Source organism: Rhyacophila brunnea, unplaced genomic scaffold (genome assembly GCF_057557595.1).
Source record: "Rhyacophila brunnea isolate RB1 unplaced genomic scaffold, BYU_Rbru_1.0 scaffold_4, whole genome shotgun sequence".
NCBI lineage: Eukaryota > Metazoa > Arthropoda > Insecta > Trichoptera > Rhyacophilidae > Rhyacophila > Rhyacophila brunnea.
Genome location: NW_028233068.1, coordinates 17,734,731 through 17,754,367, shown reverse-complemented (window position 1 = coordinate 17,754,367; position 19,637 = coordinate 17,734,731). Strand labels below are relative to the sequence as shown.

Genomic DNA, 19,637 nt, shown 5'->3' with positions numbered 1-19,637 from the left:
GTTAATCACCGAATATGATTCTCTTCCTAAATAATTGGCTTAATTGAAGTTAATTATTATCTTTAAAATTTTATACATAATTAGCTTGAAAATAATAATTAATGTTACCGTTCAAGCTCACCTTCTATTATTACAGTAAAGGCAATCAGTAAAAGTCTTCAGATAATCTTGGTCCCCACTTGTTGCACCTGGAAAACATCGCATTGTCTGTTTTATCCCAGATCAATGGTTATCGACCATTCCTTGTAAAAAGCTGTCGATACATCCTCCATTCTGTGGAGGCCGATATGGGAAAATGATAATTGAGTTTATTTGTAATATATGTACATACAAATTTGTTAATTCGCGGTGCCAGCAGGTCTATTGGGCTAGCAGGTCTATTCTTAACGGTTATCACTTTAGCATGTTTCTGTTATTTTCATTGGTCCAAATTAACCCAGAAAGGATTCTATAAACAAAACAGTTATCGGAGGCTATCTCTAATTCATAATACGGCAAAAATTTAGGTTGGTAGACATGTCCGTCTTTGGATATGTTCGTGCTGCCGAACCCGAGCGGATAAGACCGAACCGGTGTCATCTAGTCGGTAATGAGCCGAACACAAGAACTTTGTATTGACACGCCAGACATATCAACATGACTTACAATTTTATTAGTCATATCATTGCGATAGCAGTACAACAGTCGAATTTTGCATCTCATATCTCAATATGTAAAATTGACGTACTCTGTCTCGTTCTCAAAGTTAGCACGGCCAAGAGAGGGGCTGTTAAAAGGTATCACCTTTTGACAGTACAGACGGTTAACTTTTTACATAATTAACTGCCAGAATACGTAAGTGATAAATGTGATATATTTATCACTATGTTAAGTGATATGTTAGAATAGGCCTGCTGGTTAACCAATCGTTACAACTGCAGTGGGTTCGCTTATATTTTGTAATTTTAATTTAATGGTGTTACCGTACATAAAATATAAATTATTACATTATAAGCAAAGAGACAATAAATGTTTTTGAGTCTGTAATTTTTTGTTTTCCTTGCTAAAATACATTCAAAAACTTGTTTGATACATAATTCATTCACCTTCATTTATTTGCTTTAGGTGTTCGTATGTACTTTTTTTCTGTAGTCATCAGCATTGCCAGACGTCCTGATTTTTACGGGATGTCCCGTTTTTTAAACAAAAATAGATTGTCCCGCGCGAGATGGCTTAAATTCACGATTATTCAACAAATACAAATAAGCCGTTTAGGTATATTAAATTTGACTGGAAAGGTAGATAATGGACCTGAGCATGAAGAATTTATCCCACTGAAACCTTATACATATTGATGTGATTGCGAAAAATTAGAAATACTCAGCTGCACAGGAAAGACATAAGTTATTTAATTTCATTTATTTTAAGCATACCAACATCTTATTGCTTTACCGAATGGGTATTTTCTCAGATGAATTTTAAATGGTCAGATGCACGAAACAGATGCTCTATTGAGTTGATATAATCAGAATCACTTGTTCAATTCAACATAATTTATACTCATGTTCAGAATTTTACGAATATATTAAGCACCAGAAAGAAACTCTTCGAGGAGTTCAGCTAATTACAAATAGGCGAGTGTCGGGAAAAAATATTGTTTAATATTATTATTTTGATAGCTAAAGAGTTTTGTAGTTTGTGTTGTTTCATTTATGATTATTTTATATTACAGAAATATTGAACTATGCGTTTTTTTAGGTTATCCTGCTTTTTGCTCCTAAATCCCGATTTTTTTAATTTCACATATTAAATCCTGATTTGGTAAAATAATTATCTGACAACGCTGGTAGTCATTACGATTATGCTTGAGTTTGACACAAATAATGTTTTGAAAGAGTTACATAATAATAATCATTGGCATTCTGTAGTCATTATATACTGACACCATTTGAATTTAAGTTTGATAATCAATAAAAGCAAGAACTGTGCATATATTCAACAGTTTGTTGTCACAACAAGTGCTTGTCGGAGGGAGGTAAATAGATAACAGAAAGCAATACTGCACACTTCGACAGGACCTTAGTAATATATCATTATTATTGATACAGAATCAATAAAATTTTAATATACGAGGGTGGGTCAATAAGTCCTTAGAAAAGCCGACAGGTGGCGCGACTAGTACTGTAAGCGGTTTGTTTTCATGCAGCGGCACTACCGATTCAGTATGCTGCGAAGTTTCAATCAGATTGGTCGGGTTGTTGTTTTTTATTTTCGTACATTTAAAAAAAAAATTTGCTTGTTTATAAAAATGGAGAAAATTGAGTTTAGAGTTGTTATTAAACATTTTAATATAAAAGGGTTAACAGCAAAGGAAATAAAAAATGAGTTGGATTTAGTTCACGGCATATCTGCTCCTTCACTTGCAACTATTTATAACTGGTTAAATGAATTTAAACGTGGTCGTACATCAACAAAGGATGAACCACGCTCAGGACGTCCTGTAGAGGTGACTACACCAGAAATGATCAATAAAATCCACGATATGGTGTTAACACATCTTGAGCGGGAAGGGTATTTCTACCCGCGCGCCGTACCGGTGCTCGTCGGCGGGACGGGTAGAAATACCTTTTACGCCGGCTCCACTTGAAGTGCGGGAAAGGTATTTCTACCCGATTATTGCATACGAATATTTTATGTCAACGGTTTGAAAATGTTTCAAACTACACACACATCTACAAAAAAAAATAATTTACCGTCGATTCATTTACTTACACACACACTCTTGCGCAGCCCAAATGAGAGCTTGGGCGTAATCAGGAAATTTGTTTAGAGTCACTAAATCAGAGAACTATATTTCTGTAGACGATAAGAATGCTAAAACTATATGCGTCTTCTTTTTACACTTGTTTATTTTTTGATGGGTGAGCAGGAAGACAACATTTTGTGAAATATCGATGTATTCTTTAAACATGGTTTGTTCGCTGTACTGTGAATGCGATTATATGTATATTTTTATGATGTGTGATAAATACATAGGCCTCCTTTTCATACTATAATATTATCCTTTGTGAGCGAGTGAAAAGACGACAATTTGTGATAGACGGAATGCATTCTTCGCACTTGTTGTAAGTGATATTGTGCGGTGCGATAACGCTGGTATGCGAGCGGAGCAATAAATTATAACATAAGTGGAAACCAATGTTATTTAGATGTCTGTAATCTACTACGATCTATATTGAATATCAGTATTGAATTTTCAGTCTTGAAATACGGCGCTATAGAACGGGTGTGTTTTTACAAGTGAAATATATTTAAGTAATCGATATTTTATTTAATCTTTAAAAAATGGCTTCAGACAATTATGAAAGCGATGACGAAATATTTGCCGATAATTTGTCTGCCTATTCTGGTGAAGATTTACCAGAATTAGGCAGCGACAGTGATAGCGACAGCGATAGTGAAGAGTTCCCTCGCACGAGAAGGGTACCAGTGATACCGTTACAAATCAGTGATTCTGAAGACAGTGAAGTGGAGGAAGAGGAAGTCATGGAATGGTCTGAAATAGACAACCCACCGCATATTGAACCATTTTTAGGCAACGTTGGTATTTGCGTAGCACCAAACAATTCTGAAAATGTGATGGATATAGTTAGTTTATTTATTGGAGATGATTTACTTAGCATGATGGTAGAAGAAAGCAATCGATACCGCACACAAAATGAATCCCGAATCAAGAAAATGAAGAAATCTATCAAATGGAAGCCTGTAAATCTTGGTGAGATGAAAAAATTCCTCGGACTCATTTTGCTTATGGGACAAGTTCGAAAAGACACAAGAGATGATTATTGGTCTACTGATCCGAGTATAGAAACACCAATATATTCTAAAACAATGAGTCGTGATCGTTTTAGACAAATTTGGCAATCGTGGCACTTTTCAAATAACGATATCATTACGGATTCCAGCGATCGCCTTGAAAAGATTAGGCCAATTATGACATACATAATACCGAAGTTTTCTTCGGTTTATAAGCCTCAAAGGGAACTTTCTTTAGATGAAGGTATTATACCGTGGCGGGGAAGACTTGTATTTAAAGTATATAATGCATCTAAGATAATAAAATACGGTATCCTAGTGCGCATGGTCAGTGAAGCCACTACGGGATACATCTGTAATATGCTCATTTACAGTGGGCAAGGAAGACCACTATTAGACACCATCCAATTGCTTCTTGGTCCGTATTTAAATTTGTGGCATCATGTCTATATGGACAATTATTATAATAGTGTAAAAACCAGTGAAGCACTTTTAGAAAATAAAATTAGGACGTGCGGAACAATGCGAATAAACCGAGGCTTCCCAGAATGTTTTAAACACGTCAATCTTAGTGCAGGACAGAGTATTTTCCGTCGGCGAAAGGATGTATTGTTACAACTCTGGAAATCAAAGAGAGATGTTCGAATGATTTCAACAATACATCCATCTACCATTTTAGAGAGTCACAACACCGATTGGAATACGAGACTACACATTTGGAAACCGCTATGTGTTATCGAATATAATAAATATATGAAAGGGGTTGACCGTGCGGATCAGTATCTCTCTTACTACTCGATCATACGAAGAACAAAAAAATGGACAAAGAGAGTTGTCATGTATTTGTTAAATTGTGCTTTTTTCAATTCTTTTAAAGTTTATAAAGTATTAAATCCGACCAAAAGGCTAACTTACAAACAGTTTTTGCGTAGTATAAGCAAATTTTGGATAGCCGACCATATCGTTGAAACCGACGCAATTTTGGAAGAAGCAGGGCCATCTACATCACGATTACCAAGAAGAGTGGGTAAAAGTGATCATCCTGGTAGGTTATCACTCGATATGAAGAAGCATCGAATGATAAAAATTGTTACAGATGGTAAAAAAAAATACCCACAAAGACAGTGTCGAGTGTGTTCGGTGCACAAAAAGAAAAGTTTGACTAGTTATATGTGTACATTTTGTGACGTCCCCCTACACAGGGGTGAGTGTTTTCATAAATATCATACTTTATCCAAATATTAGAATAATAATTTTTGTGCGGGAATTTATTTATAGTGAATGGAATATTTTTTACGAAACCTTCCTGTAAATATGTGATTAGCACCATGTACTTATGTTATTTTAAACAATTTGTTCTAAAAAGAAACACAGCACTGAGGAGCAATATATGGTGAGTGTGAATTCCAAATTTCATTTAAAACTAACTGATAGTTTGGAAGATAGAGCGATTTTTGTAAAATTCGATTTTATTTCAATTGCCGCTGGTTTTCGCCCGCTGCGTGTACTTGTGAATTTGTACTGAGGCCCGCGCAAAATGTGTTAAGTGACCGAAGATTAAAGTTGAGTGAGATAATTGAGGTTACAGGGATCTCAAAAGGTAGCGTCATTTCTATTTTACATGACAAATTGGGCATGAAAAAAGTTTCTGCAAGATGGGTGCCGCGTTTGCTCACAGTCGACAATAAACGCAATAGGGTGGTGGCCTCTAAAGCCCTGTTGTCGCTCATGCAACGCAATCCGGATGAATTTTTTCGTCGCTTTGTGACTGTAGATGAAACATGGATACACCACTATACTCCCGAGACGAAAGAACAGTCAAAGCAGTGGATTGCGAAAGGCGAACCATGTCCAAAGAAGGCGAAAACCGTAAAATCAGCTGGTAAGGTTATGGCTACAGTATTTTGGGATGCACGTGGAATTATTTTCGTTGACTATTTGGAAAAAGGGAAAACAATATCAGGGGATTATTATGCATCTTTATTGGACCAGCTAAAAAACAAAATTGAAGAAAAACGGCCTCATTTAAACAGGAAAAAAATCCTCTTTCATCAGGACAATGCCCGTGTTCACACATGTTTACGATCAATGGCTAAAATTGAAGAATTGAAGTTCGAATTGGTCGACCACCCACCGTATTCGCCAGATTTAGCCCCCCAGTGACTTTTTCCTTTTCCCAAACTTAAAAAAATGGCTAAGTGGACAACGTTTTTTTTCAAATGAAGAAGTCATCGATCGGACAAATGCTTATTTTGAGGACCTTCCGAAAACTTATTTTTCTGACGGTTTAAAAAAAATTGAGAAACGTCTAACCAAGTGTATTGAGCTCCAAGGAGATTATGTTGAGAAATAAAAAAAAAATACAAAAATAAAAACTGTTTTAATGCTTTTTTCTAAGGAATTATTGACCCACCCTCGTATATATTGACATTGATTTTTTTTTTAAATGATTAATTGTTTATTTTCGACACATACTTATAAATTTACCGTACTAAGCTGCCGAACGATCGATTATCAAGGGCTACGCAATCGAGAACTGGTTTGACTATTGCATGTTAGGTGGTGTGTTCAATATTTATACAAAATATAATCTCGATTAACGATTCCACAGAAACCTTGTTCAATTAGTGACAACTATAATAGTATTATATTTGGTATAGATGTTGCTTGTTCTTGTGGTGCAAACATTAAAACTAATTACTTTGATCCGATGTGGTATTTAAGTATTTCTATATAATTATTTTCAATGTAAAATGCTAAATAATTGTTTATAAAGGAGTCTTCGCCACTGGTTTGTATAATTTCTTGATATCATACGCATACATTACGTGCTTGCTATACAATAATATTTATTTCCTTGCAATGGATTCAGCGTTAACTTGATGGTAATTAATGATTGATTGGATGACATCTGAAAACCACTTCATGTTTCCCTCACATTATGAATTTGTTTTTACAACATGATTGTGTTTTATAATACAAACAATATCGTATATGTACCACAATCGTAGAATGGTGTAAAAAAAAAACTCATAATATGCTACTTAAATACCTACTTATTTAATTTAAAAAATTCTTGAATTAATATCTTTTTCATTTCTCTAATATTATAACAATTATTGGAATTACAATTGACTCTTGATTTACCGTGATGAAAAAAAAACTTTTTATCAAAATCATCCTTGTCGCATTTCAAATAATTTAATTGACTTATGTGTATGTAGTAGAAGTGCTAAGTTATCCACTATTTTTACTATCATATTTGTTCTGGTTACCTATTTCTTGTCAGCACAACATTGTAATTTGTAAACGTTCTATGCCCTTGGTATAAGAATATTGTAATAATTGCATATTTTTCAATATATCATTGGATGTCTTGGATTATCTAGTAAATAGATTTTCCTATCTGTTCCAGTAAATCGGAAGTCAACTGTACACCTAAACTGGTTTTTAAATGTACAGACCAGTTAACTGTATTATGTATTAATTATTCATATGAAATAAATGTATTTTTCAAATGACTTATTTATTAGTAGATATAATATTATTAGTTGTTTTAACAGATATGTTAACTTAGTATGGAGTTTTTCTTTCTAATTACTGAGTTATGTTTGCTAGCCGGTTTTATGCAGCAACCTGCGGCATACAGCTATGCGCCCGCCCCGCTTATGGGATTCCAACCGCAGACTCAGGTATTTTAGTAAACCCACAAAATTACATGAGAATAAACCCATTTATTATTGTGGTGTCATTTCCGGATTCAGTGTTAAATTCGTGGGGGTTAAGTGTATAATTCAATGGAAAATTGTAATAACATTGTCATTTTTTATCACTAGATAGTTCGTAACATATAATGCCTTTGGAATTAATTATTTATTTAGCAACTCAAAGCAGATAGTGTTAAACTTCACAAATTTATCATTAATATATTTACACTGCTTTTATTCAATATTCAATTGTTAAGATTTTTTACACATTATGTAGGGAATTTTATATCACACATAAAAAACACTATTTATCTTAACACAGTCATTGTCCAATTTACGAATTATACTTGTAGTCTTTTTGAATTACACAGTAAATTATGATTTTGTTCTTTTTTGTGGTAGGAACACTGCACTATATTGATTGTACCGGCATATAATTAAGGCTGTTATTCACTGTCGTCCGTTGACTGTTGGCATATTATTTTAGTTTTATCAAAAATATTTGTATCTCACATGCGTGATTTATAGAACCGATAAGGGAAAACCCATCAATTTTATGATAGAATTGCTCAGACTAATTGAGGTTGCAGGTAGTCCTATTAAAAATAAATCTGAAAATTCTAAAATAAACTGATTACGTATAATGAAATCCAAATAATCAAGGTACAGATGACCGTGGTTCTGTTATACTAGGTATCTATTCCAGTCAATACAAATAACTGGACACATGTATGTAAGTACTAATAATGTGTTGTTGACAATGACATCTTTTTGACAGTCATGTTACTACTTATCTTCATTAATATTTATAATATTTAAAATTTCTGAGCTTCCTGCATCATGTGCTTATAATATGCTTTTATGCAATGCGCAAAGACTAATCAGCCTACACTAAACACATTGCATGTTTCCCAAATTAGTGTTTATAGGGTGGGGGTGAAACAATTATACAATTAAAATTTGTTCCAAATACACATACTTACTTACTTTTCAATTGAAAGTGTTATTTTCAAATTCTTAATTGTCTCATTGTCGGCCCTACCTATCTCGTATATTCTTTAAGAGAATCACTAAAACCAATTAATTTTTATCATAAAATAATTTGTATAACGTTAACCTACTAAATAAAGATAAATTAACCTATTTTGTAACATAATATGTATTCTATATTCACACTAATTATTCTTATATTATTTTTAAAAGATAATGCTTTTCTTAAAATCCCCCATATTGTTTGATATCTAGGTAGTAAAATGTAGTAAATCCAAACTAAATTAATTTATTTGTGAATTGTTTCAGATGCCCCCTTTTGGTAGTGGAGTAAATCCAATGACAATGGGAGGAGTTCCACCAATGGCACCGGTAATTTTATTTATTATATATACACGTATTAACCGGCAGTCAGGTATAAATTTCATATATTCGATTTCTTCCGTGCTATATCTTGAGTTCACCAAGAAACTCATTTAAGATTTCCCCTGCCATTTTTGATATTCATTAATGATATAACAGATATCTTCAAAGGCGTTCACATTCTTCTTTTCGCTGATGATATGAATACTTCAATAATTGTGTTTCCAGTCTTGAAGATATTATTTAAGAAAGATTGCAAAAATGGTGTACTCTTAACAAGTCATCAACAGATTTTTCCATTAGTTTTCACCGTAATTACCAGTCACTGAAACCTCCGATCCTAGGTTTCATTTTCGATACTATATTTTAAATCACATATTAGTCTTACTACTTACGAAGCTAATAAAATGATTGCTTTTATCATGTGGCGCTCTAGTGAGTTTAAAAAAATCTTCATCATAACCAGTGGCGGCCGGTGGTTTCCAAAATTGCTTTCATTGGGGGTGCACTGAAAATTTTCTTACCTTATTTAAAAAGCATATCAATTTAGCGTTGTTTCTGTTTAGCGAACACCTCAATCACTTCTCATTGAAGTCTGGAACTGTTTGTAAAAGTTTTTTCTCGATGCTTAACACAGGTAGACAGTTAAGTCTGTCCTGATTCATGGTAAGTATTTCTTAAAGACGATTTAATTCTTTTAATGGTTGAAAAACACTTTTCACTTTCCACAGATGTCATCGGACCATCCTTTTTTTATTTTGACTCTTATTATTATTATTGATAAAGTCTACGTTTACCGACATCATTTTAAAACACATACACTTCACTGATTAAACTATAATTATATGTATTGTTATGAATCTTTTATTCAAAATTTATCATTTTAAAACACATACACTTTGATTAAACAATAAGGATAATTATTATGAATCTTTTATTCAAAATTTATTTTTATGAACAAAATTATCGAAATAACGTGACAAAACACCTAAAAAAGCCGACTATAGATCGCAACGACAGAAATCATACTGAATTGTATTGTAAGTAAATAAATATTAAAATTCTGTCGATTGTTTTAAATAGGTAGGTACGTATTTTTCGACTCTCGACAAAGCGTCAGTTACTTCGTCTACAAAAAGCAACAAAACTCCGCGCCGCATAGTTAAAAATATGACATCTGTTATAATAATTCACTCACTTTGAGAAAGAACATGGCAACTAAGATATTAATTTTTTATAAATTATATTCAAATATAGAACGATTTAAGGATCGTGTCCATAATATTTATGTTGATAATCAATTTGTATTCAATATCAGCCTATTTTCAATGAATTTGTATGAGATTTAAATTTAAAAAATCTATTTTTTTATCAATCCTGCTAAATCTCAGTTACTACATTTTTCCACGTAACTGTTTTTTTTTTTCTGTGTCGAATTTTGTGCTGAGTCCCAAAAGGCTATAAAATTTTATGTATTTATGAGTTGTTTATGGGTTTCACGTGTCGGGTTGAACTGTTATTACACAGTGTAATATGAATGGCAAACCAAGATCGATATTAGGGCGCTCACCACAGTGCTCGTTTTTCATGACTGTTCAATGGGTGCATGCTTTTGGTAATTTACATGGATTAAATTGCGATAAACGAGTGATGACTTATGAATAGCATTGTTGCACATTGAGAGATGTTTAGGAAAAAGGAGTGCAGCGCACATGCATGGTGTTGGAGAAGCCGCCGCTGATCATAACATCGAGAAAAAAATGAACTTTGTGTCATTAGTGACTCATACTAGTACATATTTTACAGTGGATAAAAGCCAAAGATGTTAAAAGAACCTTCTATAGTAGGGGTGGCCACACTTTTTCTTTCTAGGATCGACTAGTTGATAAAATTATTTATGACGATCGACTGATATCGCTTGTAATTATATCATGCGAGAACAATAAAAACTCAAATTTTATAAAAAATGTATTTTGAAAACAGATATTTTATACATCTAAAAAATAACGATATGAAAAAATCGAATTAACGGCAATAATATACCTAATTCTTATGTATTTCACTTCTAAAGAATATTAAGTACACATTAACTGTAATTTCGACATAGTTACACAATTTACCTGTATATCGAATATTAGAAATCTTAAAATTAATTTTTTATTTTCATCCGAAGCCTTGCATTGCATATTTTTAGCAATTTTGTCGTATTGTACATGATATGAAGTTACCGCTAGGCGTAAGCACGCAGTCAAATTATCATTAGTGAATCGTGAGCGATACTTCGTTTTGATTTCATTCATTGAAGTGAAAGCTGATTACAGATATGTAGAACCAAAAAGGCAAATTAAATATGCTGCAACTTTCCAAAGATGTGGTTACAAATTAAGCTCCAAAAATTATTATGACTTAAAGCTCTGGCTTTCAGGACCACATCGCATTTTAGTGTCAATATTTCTCCTTCAAGTGTGGCAAGGTGTGTAAAATCGATATCTAATAAAACACTAATTTGTATGGCTATTTCTACCGCGTTTATACTATCATTAAATAAGAATGACCTAAATGTATCAACATCTTCTAATTTATAGAAATCCTTAAAGCTCAGGCTAAACTCTGTTAGCAAAGTTGATATGTGATTGAAATACTAACTAACCGTTATATTTTTCATATCTTACACTCGGACCTCATATTATCAAAATTTTTCAAATCACATTCCTTTAATTGGTCTTCATACAATGAAAGTTTGGTTTTAAATATATTCACTGCACTAATCATATTAATTAATGACTTTTTTCCCCCTTGGAAGTTGTAGATTTAATTTTTCTGTTTTTGACTCGTTTAAACAAGAAATAGTACAATATTATTATTATGTCCGCGATCGACCAAAAACACCTTTGCGATTGACGCACTGGCCATCCCTGCTAAAGGGATGGAGCCTAAATGTATGAAATTGAAGCAAAACAAAGACCTAAGGTACAATCTGTCACGATGAATACTTCGATAAGCAACCAATAATATTACACTTCGGCATTATTATTTAGTTTTAAAACATCTTGTAAAATTTGTGTAAAACTATTTATAACTGCACTCGCGTAAGTACTCACAATGAACATAAAAAATGGCAACCATTTCGTGAGTGAGAAAATCGGAATAGTAACCGACTGATGTTAATAATATCATGTATTGGTTAAGTTTACCAACTTATCATGTTTCATGCGTTTGCTAAATAAGTTATAAAAATAAAAACAATCAACCGTGACAATGACTTAAGGCGATGTCTTTAGCCTAAATAACACATATAATGTGACTTTTACGCCATCTATTTATATTTAAAGGCATCTACCATGAATTTCTAAAAATCTGTTACTAAAAACTTTGGTCAATTCCAACTAGATGGCAGTAAGTTACCATAATAAGTTGCAAGTATGATTAAATAAAATTGCCAGATGAAAAAAATCGCTAGACAAAAATTCATTTACATATTATAAGAATATAATATATTCTACTTACTATAATATTATTATATATATACTTATTCAAATAATTATTAATTTTTTTAAATAAGTACAATATTTTATTATATCGTATTGACATTTTTATGATAGTATAATAGTATATTACAATATATTGTAGGTATATAATTTGATCAAATTCAATTACACAAAAAACGTTGTTTATGGAATTACCTTCACTTATTATAATATAAAAAAGTTCCACTAGTTATTTTGTAATATGTGACAATCTAATTCACTGTGAATTGACACATATAATTTTAAATCGTCTGCCAAGAGTAAAAACTGGATTCCATTGATAACATTGACAATGTCACAAGATTTGATATAATACACGTGATATGATATAAGAAAATAAAATATAATCGCTAAGACACTTCGCTTTCTTCCATTTTTTGTGATGCAAGTGCTTTAGTCGTATGTTTTTAATTAAATCAAAATTGAACCATTTTGGGTAGCGACGCGAAGAGCCCGATGATTTTTTTATAAAGAATGACTTGTCAAATACATTACATATACATTGGTAAAATACCTTCACTGCAGCATTGACGCCACTAATCGAATATAAAATTTCCCAATCAATATTCTGAAATTCGTAATACATAATATGCAATAGGTCGCCCTTAAAGAAGTTCCACAAATTATTATTAATAAACTTCGATTCAGTACATTCACTGTCTCCATTTCCAACATTATGATGTTGAATACGACTATGAATATGAAATCAATTTATACTTGCCAACTTCTTTTTTCATTTTGAATAGAAATTTAGAATACAAAAGGCCAATATAGGGCCAAAGGAAATAATATTGAAACACATACGTAGATTACAAATACTTTTTATTATCACAAGTCTGGCAATTGTAGGAATATATTTTAGAAGAATTGCCAAAGAAACCAAAATAACCACTACATTATAGTAGGTATATAATATAATATTGTAGGTATATAATTTGATCAAATTCAATTACACAAAAAACGTTGTTTATGGAATTACCTTCACTTATTATAATATAAAAAAGTTCCACTAGTTATTTTGTAATATGTGACAATCTAATTCACTGTGAATTGACACATATAATTTTAAATCGTCTGCCAAGAGTAAAAACTGGATTCCATTGATAACATTGACAATGTCACAAGATTTGATATAATACACGTGATATGATATAAGAAAATAAAATATAATCGCTAAGACACTTCGCTTTCTTCCATTTTTTGTGATGCAAGTGCTTTAGTCATATGTTTTTAATTAAATCAAAATTGAACCATTTTGGGTAGCGACGCGAAGAGCCCGATGATTTTTTTATAAAGAATGACTTGTCAAATACATTATATATACATTGGTAAAATACCTTCACTGCAGCATTGACGCCACTAATCGAATATAAAATTTCCCAATCAATATTCTGAAATTCGTAATACATAATATGCAATAGGTCGCCCTTAAAGAAGTTCCACAAATTATTATTAATAAACTTCGATTCAGTACATTCACTGTCTCCATTTCCAACATTATGATGTTGAATACGACTATGAATATGAAATCAATTTATACTTGCCAACTTCTTTTTTCATTTTGAATAGAAATTTAGAATACAAAAGGCCAATATAGGGCCAAAGGAAATAATATTGAAACACATACGTAGATTACAAATACTTTTTATTATCACAAGTCTGGCAATTGTAGGAATATATTTTAGAAGAATTGCCAATTGCCTCAGCGAATGGAAAGTTTTGTGTGTCATCATCACAATCGCAGTAGCTGAATCGCCCGCTTTTAAATTTGTCAACAAACACCTTGTAAAGTAGTTCAATGTCATTGACGCAGGACTTGGATTTTTTAACACTTGTAGTTTGCACTGAGTAGGTAGGTATTTCACTATCTAACAGAATAACCACTACCTACCTACATAATAAATAGTATATTATACTGCTGTACGATGGCAGGTTATCGAATATTGAAGGAACTGCTGCTTGACGCCACTTTTCATGTCACCGTCCATGGGAAAACGAAATGTAGATAGCACCGGATTTTTTTTATAAAAACTATCATACATAGTTAGATTTTCATCACGTAGCAGAACATCGCCGAGGCATCTGAAAATATTAAATAAAAAATTAGATCAATGTTTACTTGTTGTACCTATAATTGCATTACTACTGGTATGGAGATAAGATAGGTAGGTACCTACCTACCTCTTCTGTCACACTTACTTTTGATTATCAAAAAACAAAGCAGTTTATAGTCAGTAGTTTCGGTCAATAATATTATGCTCTCATTTTAAAAATAAATTATATTACATACCTAGGTACCTACTGAACATTCAACATAACGAATTGCTTTGTCATAAACATAACCTCAAACTGACGTAAAGTATTTATAATTTTGCGAAAACGATGAGTCTTCGCCTAAAATAATATATATTGATGATAAATGCTTATGATGGTGATTGAAAATACAGTATATTTAACTCTTTTAAATAATTTTTGAATGTTTGTTTGACAACCAAAACTGCGTGACATAGGTAGTTTGTCATTGATGTATGATAATATTATTATACACTGAAAAGTTTACTTACTTGACAAAAATGTTACTGATGATCGATTCATTCCTGTTTTCAAACAATATAATAATAGCCAAATATGTAAAGAAGATGATAATTAATTGTTATAAACCCGATATTCGATCGACAGCACGAAAGCTACCATATGTAAAAATGCGAGATTTGTATATTTTTTGATTATTTTTATCATAAATAATGGTAAAAAACAGTTGTAATTTAAGCAAATACTAATTGCAAATAATTTGCAGTTACAAATTTTGAATATAGGCAGGTTCCTACGTATATTAAGTAAAATATATTTTAATTATTAAGTTATTTTTATTCATATGGCAATTTCGCCTCGAAGTTTTACCACAAACTGATTCTAGCCTAAATGAAGCAGAAAAATGTTATGTTGTCTTGTCTATGTGTGAGTTTCATTTTCAACGTCATGTTGTTGCATGTGTGTGTATTTTGTATATATGTATTGTTTCGAAATAGTTCCACGGTGGCAGCACCGGACAGCTAAACATCGGTTGAATTTGGACAATTATTATGATTTCGATTTCTATCGATTCGTTAATATACAAAAATACAAGATTAAATTTAAATAACTCCCGTAAAAACTAATAAATAGTATTTTTAATAGAAACGCTAAGCGTTTTTCGTCGTTAATTGAGTCTAAACCGAGATATTTCGATTTTAAAAACATGCTTTCTAACCTATAAATCGATGTTTTTTAAATTAAAAAAAAAAGATATAAGGGTATAATAAATTCCAATTTTCGTTTAGCGTTTCCCTAGGTAATAGATTTACGTACATTTTTATCGTAATTTTGATAATAAATCTTATGTCATTCATTCTTACCACCCGATAGAAATGTACCGAATTTGACACGTATTTTTGGTATATAGAACTCCACGATACTTCTTAATTTTTTATTTTATTTTTCTCATTATTTTTGAATATATATTTACCGATTAATAAACTTTTCTAGCTATTTTTCGATAACAACTTTACCTAGAGACATCACCTTAAGTTGCAAGTGGTCAATATGTTCTTTTATCATATGGAGTATCCCGATAGTATTGTCAAATGCGTATTTCATATGACCCAAAAACATTGTATTTTATATATTTTATGATGTCTTCTTTTATTTTTTCAGTATAAGAAAGAATCCAGCATGGGAATGAAAGCATTAAAGTATGGTCTACCGTTAGCAGGCGTTGGCTTGGGGGCTTACGCTCTCGGAGGCGGTTTCTCAAAATCTTCAGATGAAGACAGCGATTCCGATTACCTCGGATGAAGAAAAATATTTTATCTTCTCACAACCATGCTGTGACTCAAAAAGATTATAATCATCATCTACATATTTGCGCTAATAACACACCTGTCCATTTGAATAAAAATTAACTGGATGGCATTCTACAATAATAACTATTATTGTTTTAATTTTTTCTTTTCTAACAATAAATTTCAACATAAACACACTTTCTTCATGTGCAATATGTACTGATTTTAGTTGAATTTGGTCTAATGTTGTAATGAATTCAATTACATAGAGTTTTGCACTTATTTACCAAATTTGAACACATGAAGCGCCTAGTTTCAAATCACCCGAAAACGGTTTTTGAAAATTTTTGAGTTAGATATGTATTTAGATGGATATTTTTGTTACCTATATGATGGCCAAAGATTGAACTTTAAAATCGCCAAAAACTGTCAATACGTATGATCAAAAATTAGGGTAAATTTCAAAACCCGCTAAATGGTTGGGTGTGCTTTTCAAATACCCCTAAAATGGATAGGTAAGCCAAAATACTCTTTAGAATAAACGAATTAAAAAATAAATACACAAAGTTCACAGATTTAATAGATATGAGGTTTCTCTCATTTTTCTCAAAACTACCTAAAATTGTTATTCTCAGAACTACCTAAAATCGTTTTATGGGCTTTTGAAACTAAGCGCTTCACATGTCTGTTTTTTAAATTGTTTTATTTTTAACCCTTTGATCTTCCAACTGCAAGGTATTAATGCAAATCACGCCCAATTATGAGCCTTTTTAGAAAGCTGTCAAATCGTGATTTAGTTATAATTGTTCAAATAATTTTGTCAAAGGTGAAGATCGATGCACTTGTAGGAACATTTTGCAAGTTCTCTCAAAGACTGTTAACCAGTATAATGTGTGAATTGCAGGGTGTTAATTAAATCTGAGTGTTTATTCATGTGTGGTGGAATTCCTTTTGTTCGATTAGGTAATGTAGAAATAATGTTAGATGAAATCTTTGGGCAATCTTGGCGTCTGATAGTTTAAACGAATACACGAAAGGACTATAAATTTTACCTCCTGCATATGCGGGTGAACTTCCTGCTGTACGTAAGTCTGTATCGATTGCCTTACCGTATACTACTGTTAAATTAAATATTTCAAAGAATGCAAAAAATTTTCATATACTTATTTGTAAGATTTAAAAATATAAGCATAAATAATAAAGGCCCGCATGACTAGACTTTCAATATATTTCTTTAAGACAATTGTGTAAGAGGCCACATAAAACATTTTACCTAACATTCAGCAGTTCATGATTTTGATTATTATGTATTATAAAACGCTCTAGGCGTTACAGAAATAAGTAAGAATAAATATTTTATCTCAGTAGTCAAAACAACTCTTTCAACAATTGTTTCATTACATACTATTTCGATACAACCAAAATTGAAAATAATGTTTTACTTAAATCTGTTTTAATACTTTTATTATTGCACCTGATGTATTTTAGATCTTTGTTTTAATTTTTTTGAGTGTATATTATATTATATTTTATAGTAAAATTTGTCAGAATAAAATACGCATCCTTGACTCGACAAGGGTAGTGCTTAGATACGATTATGTATTGTGATTTTATATATTTTTAAATTGGCTTGTTGTTAGTCAGTAGTTGGGGAAGTAACTATTATAAATTAAATAAATATATTTTTACTAAATATGTGCAGCTTATCGTAAAGGTTTCAAGCTCAAAAATGTCATGATCAGAGGTGCCTATAATAAAAACGATTGTTCTTAGTAACGGGAATATATATTACGAATCTCCTACATCATAAGCGTGATGACTAGATCTTCGTTTAATTTTTATTGACTCCCATCAAATTTTTTCATAATAACCTTGTCACATAAACTTTTCAGACCCTTCTCCAATCCAATCATGTGAGACAATATTACAATATTAGCAATTTCAAAACAGTCATGTTACATGACTATTGCAAGCCACTAATTACCTAATTACCCTCAAATTTGGCGATGATTCGATAGCTAAATGAGGTTATTAGTTTCAATGACTGTTACCTCCATATTCCACCATTTCGAGATAATCGCAAAAAAACATCAAGCACATTTATTCCTGCAAATAAAATATTTTCTTAAGACAATTAATTACACACCAATACAAAATGTCATTATTGTTATTAATAAAAAATCACGTTTAAAGTTAATGGAAAAATATAAAAACATGCCAACTGATGAATATAACTGACTTCGCAATCAACCACCATTTTAATACTATTTTACTAAAGGTCTAATTAAACCAGCAGACTTGCAGACCTGATCAGATTCAACGATCGTCGTGAGCTATCATTGACTGTAAATAGCAATTGCACAGAACGATTTAGCTACCAACGCAATCGTGGTAATCTTTGATTTCATTAGTTCATTATATACGCTCAGTTTCTAGTGTTAACAATTATAAGTAAACGGTCATTTTGGTGGCAACACTAAACATCTTCTATTATGTTGTTACTTTAAAAACCAATTGCAGACAATATCAAGACAAATAATGAGTTGCTGATTGTATTACTAAGTTATTATTTTTGTTTTGAGTTAAAATAATGAATTAAGTCAGGCACTCTTCGTTTCATTATGTAAACGTCAAATTTGAATTGTTATGTCAAAACACAAGATAGGACACGCCAGTATGGCCTCTCTTGGTAGCTCAAGGCTAATTTGGATATTTTCGTACGTTCTCGGTAATCTTGACATGATCGTGCCCAAAAAAATAGGAATTGTTTCAATTCGGTCACGACTCCAGAAAACGACTCAAAAGGTGACTTTCCACGATCATGGCAGACAGTAGGCCTGAAAATCTGCCAATGTAATTTGAGCTTAACAAGCGGACCTAGATTTGATAGTTTATGAATAATAAATAGGATGAATCAAGGAAAATATAAAAAGGTGGAGGTAACCGACTTTGAAACCCAACGCCTCAAGTAAACCATAATAAAAATTATCAAACCCAAACTTGAGTGATATACAAATTAATTGGTTAGTTCTCCTTTCTTGATTATGATAAAAGAATCTCGTTATCTGATAATTTCTGTGTAAAGTCTGATATGCATGTACCAATAATTATTGATTATTTCGACTTCTTCAAAAATATTTCGACTTAAAAATCTTGTGTACTTATAATTCCTATATAATTTAGTAGTAGTATCATGCTACCAATTTCAATATCTGTTTTAATGGAAAATAATAAAAAAAGTATATTATATTTATCATCGTTGATAAAATTGTTTTTTATTTCTTAACATTCATATTTTTATATCATTAAGGTGGAAGGAATTACATATTTTTACTTCACAATAATTTATAATCAAAGTCATAATAAGTGCATGTCCCTCACCACTACTGGAAGTCCTACAAAACTCATGTGACCAAGAATGAAGTGATTAAATC

General features: G+C 31.6%; 1 protein-coding gene across 1 annotated transcript in view; it reads left to right on the top strand.

Annotated features, from left to right (window-relative positions):
* The window catches only part of LOC147067030 (galectin-4-like), a 29,655-nt gene extending 10,190 nt beyond the window's left edge, over positions 1 to 19,465 (top strand). The window contains exons 6-8 of the mRNA XM_085954817.1: positions 7,414 to 7,487; positions 8,802 to 8,864; positions 16,076 to 19,465. Coding sequence (XP_085810943.1) covers positions 7,414 to 7,487; positions 8,802 to 8,864; positions 16,076 to 16,216 — 278 coding nt within the window. The 3' untranslated portion in view covers positions 16,217 to 19,465. The remainder of the gene's footprint in view (positions 1 to 7,413; positions 7,488 to 8,801; positions 8,865 to 16,075) is intronic.
* Positions 19,466 to 19,637: the final 172 nt, after the last annotated feature.